Here is an 11,793-nt window from a genome sequence, read left to right on the forward strand (position 1 = left end):
CATGAAAGTAGAAAAAGAAGGTTGGAAAGCTGAAGTAACACTCGGAATGAAACAATGCTTTATTTCCTATCGACAAGTTTTCTTGTATTAACATCTGACCTTACCAAAGGAGCTCAAGTGACAAGGCTACCCAAACAGTACATTCATTTGTATCCTGCAAGAGATGTTTATGTAAATTAGGTTCGGTTCACTAACAATGAGATTCTGAAGCAGTCTCACATTTTGATGTTCCTCTCACCTTATGATCTGAAACATCCTGAGATACCTGTTCACAGCAGTACTCATCATTTGGTTGAAGCAGAGCTTGCTACAAACAAAATACTCTTATGTCCCCAGATATGCTGCATGAGGCCACATTTCATTAAATATCTAAAATATGTCATCTCTATGCAGAAGGGACAGAGAGGAGACTTGCCTTTTTTTTTTTTTTCTTCAGTAAACAATAACAAAGCCTAACTCTACAAATTCTTCAAAATGTATCAAGCCATCCTATCTGAATCCTTGGAAATAAGGTTTCAGAGAAATGGAAATGCGTCCTACAGACTCGTTCTTATTCACAACTGTACGCTTTGTCCCTGGTGACATTTCAACATCCTGATCTTTTTCCTTACCTTTTCTTCTTTAAAGACATTATTCAGTCTCACTAATTATTTTCCAATATTTAAGCACGATTAAGCAAACAGCGTACAAGCATTTGAATAAAACCACTTCAACTTAACACAGGTAACATTCTAGTGCCTTCTCAAAAGTGCCAGAAGAAAATTGCAGTAAGCTTTAACATTTGAAAAATAAAGCTTTGGGAAAGGTGGATAGCTCCATCATGTGGATTATAGCAATAGAGAAATGTCTGTATTAAAGGAAGGTCTGAACCAAGAAATGTATCAACTACCACGTCAATAAATCCCTGCAACAAAAACTTACATGAATGCCAGTTAAATATCAGAAGCCTGAAATTTTCCTATAGAATTAAGCAAGTCAGAGCACAGTAAAAGGCACACTGAATGAAAATGCTCATGCAAATCCCAAATAACATCGTTATTCTGGTCTCAGACATGATCAGAGGTGAACACAAAATAATGCTGAAGCACATAAAATGCAACCATTCTGGCATACAATTCATGTTTACAGTTTCTTAATTGAGATGATTAGAGTGCACAGACCTCTGTTAGAGCCTTCAGCTGGGATTTGTATTCGCTTACTTCTTCTGTTAACGTGTCCTTCTTCATCTGTAGATCACCCAGCTCTTTTCTTAAGGAATGGACCACTTCATAGAATCGAATCTAAAAGAACAAGATACATATTCAAAACAAAGACTAGCAAAAATACACATTTCTTTTCAACTGAGGCAGCTCTCAGTAGGCTGCTTACTAAAAGCTACAGGTCATAGGTGACCATGAGGTCCCACACCCACTTGCGGCAACTCTAGAGCCTCTTTGACTAGCAATTTACCAGCTTAACTTCTAAGCTCCCTGAACCAAGCTACGTTTTTGTGGGGTGTGAAGCAAAGAAGAGAGATTAGTTTTGCTTTCTGACAGCTCAGTGTGCTAAGACTGCTCCTTCTTCATCAAAGAAAAAGAAAGAGCAAGTGTAGAAGGGGGCACAGCAAACATCCAGGAAAAAAAAAAACAGAGCACCCCACACACAATTTCAACACAGCAGGTTGCTCTATGGGTTCAGCTGCTTTACAGAACCATACATCTAGTATGTTTGGGTTTTGTGACATGCATTCTAACTGAAGCAACTGGAAAGTTTTGGTTTCAGCTCCTATAGAACTGCATCTTATCTGAACAAAACTCTTTTAAAAGGATTTTCTAACAACCTGTCCCACATATTCACTTTACAGTGAGGGTGACGGAGCACTGGAACAGGCTGCCCAGGGAGGTGGTGGAGTCTCCTTCTCTGGAGATGTTCAAGACCTGCCTGGATGCCTACCTGTGCGACCTACTGTAGGGAACCTGCTTTGGCAGGGGGGTTGGACTCGATGATCTCTGGAGGTCCCTTCCAACCCCTACAATTCTGTGATTCTGTGATTCTGTGATATTCCCTCCTTCACCCATCCCACCCCAGTCATAGGCACAGTCTCATATAAAAAAGAAAATCTCACAGCTATAAAACTTTCCTAAAATGTTTTACTGAACAAGAGCACTACAAAACAGAGTAATAAAAACACAGTAGTGAAAAACAAAGCATAAAACAATGAAGAAAGAGCTTTTATGATGTTACGCCCTCACTCCTACTGTAACCTTCATGTTAACTCAATACCTAAAAGTATTTATTTTGGGGGGTGAATAGAACACCAAGCATTATTTTCATGCAAAAATTACTGCATTGCTCCTCCCCTCCCATCCCTCGACATTTTGTCTTACATACAATTAAAGAAGAAAAACAAGTGAAAACACATAGATAAAGGAAGCGTTCCAGTGCAAGCAAATGCTTCCATGCGGGAAGGCAGGTCTCTGTTCTGCTGCAAACAGGAGACCATGAGAAGCATCGAAGGCTTTGATATGCCTAAGCTTACTTACATCTTTAATTTTGTTCATATTACAAGCAATAGGTTTTTAAAATTACAGTCTAATTTGACTCAGAAAATGGTATTGTAACTTCTTCCTTCATATTCTGTAAATTCCAAATGGCAACTATGAATTTTACTTTCATTTACAAGTGAACTAACTGAAGCTATTTTATTTCTATACCATTATCTTATTTTACAGTTTCATTACTGTTTCATTTTTGGAGTAATCTAGCCCTATAATTTTTAAAGAGTTTTTCTCATGTAAAAGTGAAGTCACATTGTGTTGACATGAAACTGAACAGCAGAATTAGTTTTGTGTGTTCTTTCTAACTTCTGACCTACAATAGGTTTCAACTACTTCCTTATAGAAAATGTTTTAGAACTCCACACGCAATGCTGCTCTCTAGCTTAACTACAGCTTAACTGTACTTAAGTCTTAACTACAGCTACCAACTGACTACAGCTTTCACCTGTCTGGATTATTTAGGAATTAGCCTGATGACAACTAAAGCTGATAACTGAATTTCAATCAAATCCTTTCCCCTCTAAAATTATTCTTCTTGAAAAACAAGCTTTGTTGTCACCAACTGGTAGCCATTTGAAGTAGAATCACAGAACCATAGAATTGCTCAGGTTGGAAAAGACCTTACAGATCACCGAGTCCAACCACAACCTAACCATACTGCCCTCACTCTAACAACCCTCCACAAAAATCACATTCCTGACCACTGCATCCAAACGGTTTTTAAACACATCCAGGGATGGTGACTCAACCACCTCGCTGGGGAGCCAATTCCAGTGCTTCACAACCCTTTCTGTAAACAAGTGTATCCTGATATCCAACCTAAACTTACCCTGGCACAACCTGAAGCCATTTCCTCTCGTCTTGTCACCTCTCAACAGTGAGAAAAGACCAGTCCCGCTCTCACTGTAAGCAGCTTTCAGCTATTAGAAGAGAGCACTAAGGTCTCCCCTCAGCCTCCTTTTCCCCAGACTAAACAGCCCCAGCTCCTTCAGTTACTCCTCATAGGGCATATTCTCCACCCCTTCACCAGCCTTATTGCCCCTCTTTGGATCTGCTCCAGCACCTCAGTGTATAGTTGGGCTAGAAACAGCAGGGTGTAAAAGAAGGGAAAATTAGCTCCTGTTAAATGCAGTTATCTGAAAACAGCTGCTTCAGTTAAGAGCATTCTTAAAGAAGAAAGCATGTGAGCTGCAGAGGCAATAATTAAGCAAATGAAAGACACTGGGAAAAAAAAAAAAAAATCAAATATCATTTTTAATAACTGTTTTCCCTTCAGGATTCAGAAGAAAAAAAAATAGCATTTACCTATCTTTCTAGCTCATTCTGAACAACTTATTAAACTGAAGAACTGAGACATACCCACAGACTCATTCAAACAAAAAGGCAGCTGAATTTATTTCAACAGGTGTGTGCATAAGATGCTCACAATTTTACACACCGCGTTTTATGGTTCAAATGCCAAGCAAAGCACCAGTTCAGCGGCCTGAAGTACTTCCCATGTTTGCCATAAACTGTTTCTTAAAATATCACTCTTGTATGTGATAAAAACCCCTAACTTCTTACATACAATCTCACTTTTCACGTCCACATAAATCGAAGTTTTTACAAGTTCTTAACAAAGAAGCAACACTTTTTAAGAGAAAGATGCTTAAATCAACATTTCCACTTTGTCATCATCACTCAGGAGAAACATTGCTCAGTCTTTCTTTTAACATGTCACTACTGCACCCCTTTGTGGAAGAAAAGAGAAATACACAGAGAAATACACATCACACTTGTTTCAACTCTAGTCAAAAATTCAAAAGATGATCTATACATTAAAAACCTGTACTTCTGCAGTTTGTCCAGAGTACTTGGTTTCACGTTAATACAGATATTACATATGAATTTGTTTGCATGCTGATGAATTATATGGCGTAGTTTAATGCTGGTAAACAGTGGGAAAAAAAAAAAAAAAAAAGTTTTCATGTCTGGAACTTTCTTGCTCAAATTTTCTGTAAGCAGAACTTTTTCTCACCAAGAGAAGTTTACTTAACATAAACAGACTGCTATCTGTCTATGCATAGATCTGCAACCTGAAATTGTATCTGTCTGGTGGTACGCAGCTGATCTCATAGGTCTTTTCCAAACTTGGTGATTCCACGATTTTATAAGCACATCATTCCTCCTTAGGTAAGCAAAGATGAAAACATCTGAAAAACTACGCCTTTCCCTCAGCATCCTTCCTTTCCTAAACTTTAGAAGTCAATCAGATGCATAGACAGGACATGTAAAACAGCTTTGTAGCCTCCCAGTGCCTGGATCTGCCAAGAAAGCTCAGTGATCGCTTATTCTTAAGTGGCATAGCCAAGTTCACACTTGATTCCATTAAGAAAATTTGGGAAAAGAAGCAGAAAGCAGCATCTTACCACAGCGTATCTTTAGAATGTTTTCCTCTGGGGAGGGGAGCAGAGCAGCGTTGGGAAGGGATAAAAACCAGGAGTTCTTCAAAAGAGCAAACTGACACACATATAAGGAGGAAACAGGCTTCAGCAGAACTGTATTTGGTCACAGACAAAGTAGCCAGGTGAATGTCCGAGACAAGGAAAGGTACTGGGACAGAAGAGTGTTACTGACCACTGTCATTTCATGTATTTGAGAACCCTTTCCTGCACTCTAATACAACCTAAGCACACTGATTGTACTGCGACAGCTTTGCTTACAGCAGCTGGCAAGTTATCAGCTCCTGGAGTCTGTTCTGCCCAGCTTTCAAACTGCCTGTCAGTCAACTCCTGAAGTACTGAACCTTTCTGCATACTGGCTTCAAGTAAGCTGACAAGGAACTGAATTTGTGTTTAAAATCTCCTTTGTTGACCATGGCAACACAGAACTCAACAGCAACAAACTACTTCCAGATAGTTATATTGAAGGCTAAAGGGAAAATAGGCAGTAGTAACCTAGTGGGCCTCGATCTCATCATTTTTGCTTTAGCACCTGGAGCCTTGAAGTTTTCCTAGCACTTGCAAAAGTATAAATTTTGGAACTTCTGAAACAGATGCTCCCAAGAATGTCTCCCTTCTGCTAACAGGAATAGGTTTTACTTCACTGTACATACCTATTACCACGACTTCCATCTAGCAACAGGGTCACTCACACAATATTTATACATAACTAATGCACTGAGCTTCTTAGAATTATCATCATTACAGCTTCCTTAATAACTACCTCTATAGATAAGTACAATGCTAACACTTTGGCGAATCAAGGTTTACATCCCTAAACCCTTTGCGTTCTCAGAAGCAAGCCAGGATGCTCTGAACATGCCAAAAATCTATGAAAGCATTGTACTTTCATTGCAAGCTGAGTTCCACCACTGACTCTGTATTGACGCATGAGCCAGAATTAACAAACTTTTTAAAATAATGTAATAATGAAAGTATAATTTAAGCTACAGTCTGGTTTCAGGAAACGGCCAGTTGGAAAGCATAACAAAAAAACAAGAGATGTTTTCAGAACTTGTTCTGGCAAGCTGAGTTAAGAATTCCTTCAGCCTGTTGTATTCCAGATCATCAGTGTGTCATTTACCATCATCTAACTGAACTACCTTATTTGTTTCACCTCCATAATATGAATCAGCATTTCTATTCAACATGCCATTAAAAGGTTCTCTTCTTTACTCAAATCCAATTAGAATGCATGGATCCAGAAGCACATCATAGAAATACAGAGTTGCTCAGGTTGGAAAAGACCTTAAAGGTCATCGAGTCCAATCACAACCTAATCATACTGCCCTCATTCTAACAACCCTCCTCTAAATCATGTCCCTGAGCACCACATCCAAACGGTTTTTAAACACATCCAGGGATGGTGACTCAACCACCTCCCTGGGGAGCCAATTCCAGTGCTTCACAACCCTTTCTGTAAAGCAGTGTTTCCCAATATCCAACCTAAACTTACCCTGGCACAACTTGAGGCCATTTCCCCTCATCCTGTCACCTGTCACCAGTGGGAAGAGACCAGTCCCGCTCTCACTGTAAGCAGCTTTCAGCTATCAGAAGAGAGCAATAAGGTCTCCCCTCAGCCTCCTTTTCCCCAGACTAAACAGCCCCAGCTCCTTCAGTCACTCCTCGTAGGGCATATTCTCCAAGCCCTTTACTATCCTCGTTGCCCTTCTTTGGACCTGCTCCAGCACCTCAGTGTCCTTTCTGTACTGACTCCCCTAGTCCTGCTCACTGCACCATTCCTGATACAAGCCAGGATGCCACACCTGCACAGAAGTATCTCCTTTCTAGTTGGGAAGAATAAGAACAGACAAGTAGTCTGGCTCTGCTATATGTAGGTCCCCTAGACTTTAAATAGAAGAAATTTATAGCTTGGACTGGGTTGAACCTAGCCTACAGTCCTATTTCCATTTAGCTGCTCACTGCTCCCAGTTGAAGCAGGACAGAGGGAGAACAGTAGGACCAAAAGCAAGAGAACTCAGGGGTCAAGTTTTCTCAACTGTTTAATAAAAAATGGAGGGAGGGGAATTTAAAAGAAAAAAAAGCAATGCTGAGACGTCACTCATCACCTCCCAGAAGCAGCCAGTCTGAGTGACAGCCACCTTGGAAGCTACCATCCCCCACCTTCCTCCTCTGCCTCCAGTTCCTCCAGTTTGTGTTGCTGAGCATGACACTATCTATATCCCTTTAACCAATACAGGTCAGCTCTCCCAGCTGTGTCCCCTTTCAACCTCATGCCAACCCCTGGCCTTTTTAGAGCCAAAGCAGCAGAAAGACAAAGCCCCAACAACTTACAATTTCCAGCAACAGCCAAAGCCCTGATGTGTTTCATCACTGTTTAGCCACAAAACCAAAACACAGGAAGATATAAAGCTGTCATGAAGAAAGTTAATTCCAACCCAGTCTGACCTTCCACATGGCTGTATTTTAAGCCAATGCCGGACACAATACTCACAGAAACATATTCTGGGATGGAAAGCTGATCTTCAGGCAGAGACTTCAGCTTCTTGTAGCCATCCTCTGTTAATTCCAAGTCACGCAAACTACGACGGATATCTCCAGCCCTCTCCCTTAACTGATGATTTGTTTCCTCCAGTTGCTTTTGTCTCAATAAAATAGTTTCCATTTCTTGTCTCATTAACGCCTGATGTTTTCTTTAAGATTGATTTGAAAACAGAAGACATGAAGTAGTGAGTAACACGAGTGACAAACGCTTACAATACTCTGCCTAGGGAGTAAGTTATGGTCATGTCATAGAAAAATGTAGAGTGACATTAGCTGTACTGTGTACGTGTGTTAAAATATGTCTGTGTACATGTATACGCACACTCATGTAAAACCAGGAGCTTCATAGCTCAAAATTATGCTGATAACAGCCCAAAGGCACCGACGCCAGCAATCTGATTCTGAGAAGTGACAATCTCAGCATGTGATGATTTTAATTCCCGTTAGCCTTCATTTGGCAATTTAACAAGTTAAAAATATGAGAAAACAGTATTTACTTCTACACAAAATTCAAGGAACTGGTAAGCAACCAAATAAAGCCATATTAACTTCAATGTGCATCTCGCTGACCTTCAGAATACACACAGTATGGTCTATTTCACACACATCCCTTCATTTCCACCCCATGTAACATCCAAAGCTGGGGTCCTTTAAAAAAATTTAGCAAGTAACTTAAACAAGAAACTTCTGAAACTAAACAAACAAACAAAAAAAACTGATAGCATTACAAGACTTTTTTTTTTCCCTTAAGAAAACTCCACATCAGCCAAGCAGTCAGAGAAAGACAGTTCCTGTATATAGTGTACCATGCTGTTAAATGGGGATGTCAAGTAATAGCAATGAGATGAAGAAATGAGGAAAGCAGTTCAACCTTTTTGCATCCGTTAAGATTAATTTGCACTTTAGCACTTTTTTACTGAGCACTCCTCACCAATTTGCATACAGGCAAACAAAGATATTCCAACCTTGTGCAAACAGGCACACAGAGACATTGCTCTGCTAATGAGATACCCTTATTTGGGAGACTTTACTGTAACTAATCCCAAGTCTAGCTTCACAGCATTAAATCTGTTCCAAACTTATTAAAGAATATGGCTTTGAATTCGTCACATACTCTAAGCTGGTGTACTTTGTACCTTCATACAGTTAAGTAATGCTGTATTTCACAGACCTATCACAGGTGTTAAAACAATTAATTGACAAAGTAACTTGGGAAAGCCTGCTAGCCAGTCTATTTTCAGCTATATATGAATTCAAAAGTTGCAAAACAGCAAGGAGAAAGGTTTTTACTTTGTTAACAGAAAGTCATTCTGGGAAAGCATTTCTGACCAACTAGCAATTCTCACTGGAAGTGCTGAACATTGTTTTCCCAAGGTATCCAGGCTGCAGTGTCAATCTGCCTGAGGGTAGGGAGGCCCTACAGAGGAATCTGGACAGGCTGGATCACTGGGCTGAAGCCAATGGGATGAGGTTCAACAAGGCCAAATGCCGGGTCCTGCAATTTGGCTGCAGCAACCCCGGGCAACGCCACAGGCTTGGGGCGGAGTGGCTGGAAGACTGCGTAGAGGACATGGACCTGGGGTATTGATTGATGCTCGGCTGAACATGAGCCAGCAGTGTGCCCAGGTGGCCAAGAAGGCCAATGGCATCCTGGCTTGCATCAGAAATAAGAGTGGCCAGAAGGAACAGAGAAGTGATTGTCCCCCTGTACTCAGCTCTGGTGAGGCTGCACCTCGAGTACTGTGTCCAGTTTTGGGCCCCTCACTGCAAGAAAGACATTGAGGCCCTGGAGTGGGTTCAAAGAAGGGCAACAAAGCTGGTGAGGGGTCTGGAGCACAGGCCATATGAGGAGCGGCTGAAGGAGCTGGGATTGTTCAGTCTGGAGAAGAGGAGGCTCGGGGAGACCTTATTGCTCTCTATAACTACCTGAAGGGAGGTTGTACTGAGCTTGGGGGTCGGCCTCCTCTCCTGTGTAACTAGTGGTAGAACTAGACGGAATGGCTTCCAGCTGCGCCAGGGGAGATTTAGGCTGGACGTTAGGAAATAGAACTTTTCTGAAAGACTGGTCAGGCACTGGAATGGGCTGCCCAGGGAGGTGGTGGAGTCACTGACCATGGAGATGTTCAAGAAATGTCTGGACACTGTGTTGAGGGACATGGTTTAGTGAGTGCTATTGGTGATAGGTGGATGGTTGGACTGGATGATCTTGAAGGTCTTTTCCAACCTTGGTGATTTGGTGATTCTGTGATCTTTGTACTCTCAGTTTCAGGGAGAGCTCAACTCAAACTTACTTTAGAATGGAAATTTTACTACAATCTGCCATAGAAATCCCATTTCTGTAACTCATGATCATCATTTTTCATTAACACGAATTCACACTGATTAAGTATTAAAGATGAAGGTTTTTGTGTTACTTGCCATACCTAGCATCTTCTTGCTGCAATGCCAGCTGGCTATCCAGTCGCAAAGACAACAGCTGCTTCTGATGGATTGCATCGTTCAGCTTCTCTTCTAGCTCTTCAATCTAAGAAGTATAAATATAAAATGAAGTTACCTTGTTCTTTGTAGAATTTTTTTTTTTAAATCACAAGTAGAGAACGCAATGCCCTAGAAAGTACAGTAACTGAAGATCTCTACAATAACAAAATCTATAATTACACTAAAGCTTTACAAAATAAGATATGGAGTTTGCTCTAAAAAACTCAAAATTAAAAAAAAAAATAGTTCTGGAACTGATGTATTTTGATCACATAGGTACTTGAATTCAACTGATTTCAAACTATCCTTTAAACTTTGGTCAACAAGCTAAGGAAAGCCACAGCTGTATGGAAGGTTGTAAACACAAACCTCACACAGGCAGGGCAAAGTTTTTACACCTTTCAAAATCCCATGCATCTTTACTGAAACCGTACACAACAACAAGACCTCCTACTATTAATTAGTATGCCAGTATACTTTAGCCACACCTTCGCTATTAAATCAAGGAAGGCTGCTGATGAGGTTTGCTCGCTTTCACTAACTTCTGGTCAAAAGCCCTGTTAAGTTGCTCACATCAGTGGTTAATCATTTTTAATTTCTGAAAAGAAAAAACATCTTTTTCCTTTGTTTTTGGAAATGGAAAAACTAAAGAAAACCAGTTTGATCCGGGCAGCCTGGTCTAGTGACACTGCCCACAGCAGGAGGGCTGAAACTATTGGATCTTTGAAGTCCTTTTCAACCCAGGCCACTCTGATTCTATGATCCTACCTCATCCATTCCTAAGAATGAGGCAGCAGCCAAGTCATTTAAATCTTCCATATCCCTCTTTCCCTCTTTCTGTGATTTAAAACCAATACAAATTAAAGAGGCATAGAACGGACTGGGTTGGAAGGGAAATTAAAGACCACTGATTTCCAAGCCCTGCTGCAGGCAGGGCTGCTCCCCACCAGCTCAGGCTGCCCAGGGCCCATCCAAGATGGCCTTGAGCACCTCCAGGGATGGGGCACCCACAGCTTCTCAAGAAGCGGCTAACGAGGGTTCCAGCACGCAACCCACAGACGTTCTTTTGAGAACTCAAGCTTCTCACTGAAAGCACCAGAAACAGCATTGCACGACAAAAGACACGTAACAGCTCTGACCTTGGTCAAGTATTCCACTTTCAGGTTGTCGATCATGAGGTTTTTCTGCGACAGCTCTATCTTCAGCAGCTGCAGGCCGTGCAGCAGCTCCTTGCGCTCGATCAGCTGCCTGGTGACCCGCGCCGCGCCCTCCCGCTCCTCGGAGGAGGACAGCTCGTCGGTAGGCACCGTGGTTTCCAAGCTGATGTCCTCCGACTCCAGGGAGCTGGAGACGTTCGCCTTCCGGCCTTCCCCGGAGCTTTTACGGGACATTTTCTTACGCCGTTTACTTCTTTAAGTTACGAGCCGCCCTGAAGAGCCAACGGCAGAAATCGAGACCACGAAGGCGTTGCGCCGTGATGGAAACGAACCGAGCGAGACCGCTAAGCGCAATTCCTCACGCGTCGTTCCCCTCCCCTGAAGGAAAACGCTCACAGAAGGTCTGAAGAGGGCGCTTTCCTGAGGACTCCTTCCCGAGAGCTGCCCCCGCGCCGGTTCCGGCCGCAGGAAGCTCTAACGAGGCGCCGCGCTGCCCGCTGGAAGCGCGCCCGGGCGGCTGACTGACCAACCGACCGTTAACGGCCGGCGGGAGAAAAGCGCTGCCCCGCGCCCGCCCGGATACGGGAAGAAGCCTCAGCTGGCGGCGCACGCGCAGGTAGGCGGAGCCGCGAGACG

At 42.2% G+C, this 11,793-nt stretch overlaps 1 protein-coding gene across 4 annotated transcripts in view; it reads right to left on the bottom strand.

Annotated features, from left to right (window-relative positions):
• PIBF1 (progesterone immunomodulatory binding factor 1) overlaps positions 1 to 11,779 on the bottom strand; it is a 158,332-nt gene extending 146,553 nt beyond the window's left edge. For 2 of the 4 annotated variants that reach the window (XM_048933302.1, XM_048933299.1), the window contains exons 1-4: positions 11,140 to 11,779; positions 9,946 to 10,046; positions 7,473 to 7,671; positions 1,161 to 1,280 (exon numbers count right to left, since the gene is read on the bottom strand). In XM_048933302.1, coding sequence (XP_048789259.1) covers positions 1,161 to 1,280; positions 7,473 to 7,671; positions 9,946 to 10,046; positions 11,140 to 11,391 — 672 coding nt within the window. In that variant the 5' untranslated portion in view covers positions 11,392 to 11,779. The remainder of the gene's footprint in view (positions 1 to 1,160; positions 1,281 to 7,472; positions 7,672 to 9,945; positions 10,047 to 11,139) is intronic. The other 2 variants (XM_048933301.1, XM_048933303.1) reach the window with 1 other exon arrangement.
• Positions 11,780 to 11,793: the final 14 nt, after the last annotated feature.

The sequence above is a fragment of the Lagopus muta genome, chromosome 1 (assembly GCF_023343835.1).
Source record: "Lagopus muta isolate bLagMut1 chromosome 1, bLagMut1 primary, whole genome shotgun sequence".
In the NCBI taxonomy this organism is placed as follows: Eukaryota; Metazoa; Chordata; class Aves; order Galliformes; family Phasianidae; genus Lagopus; species Lagopus muta.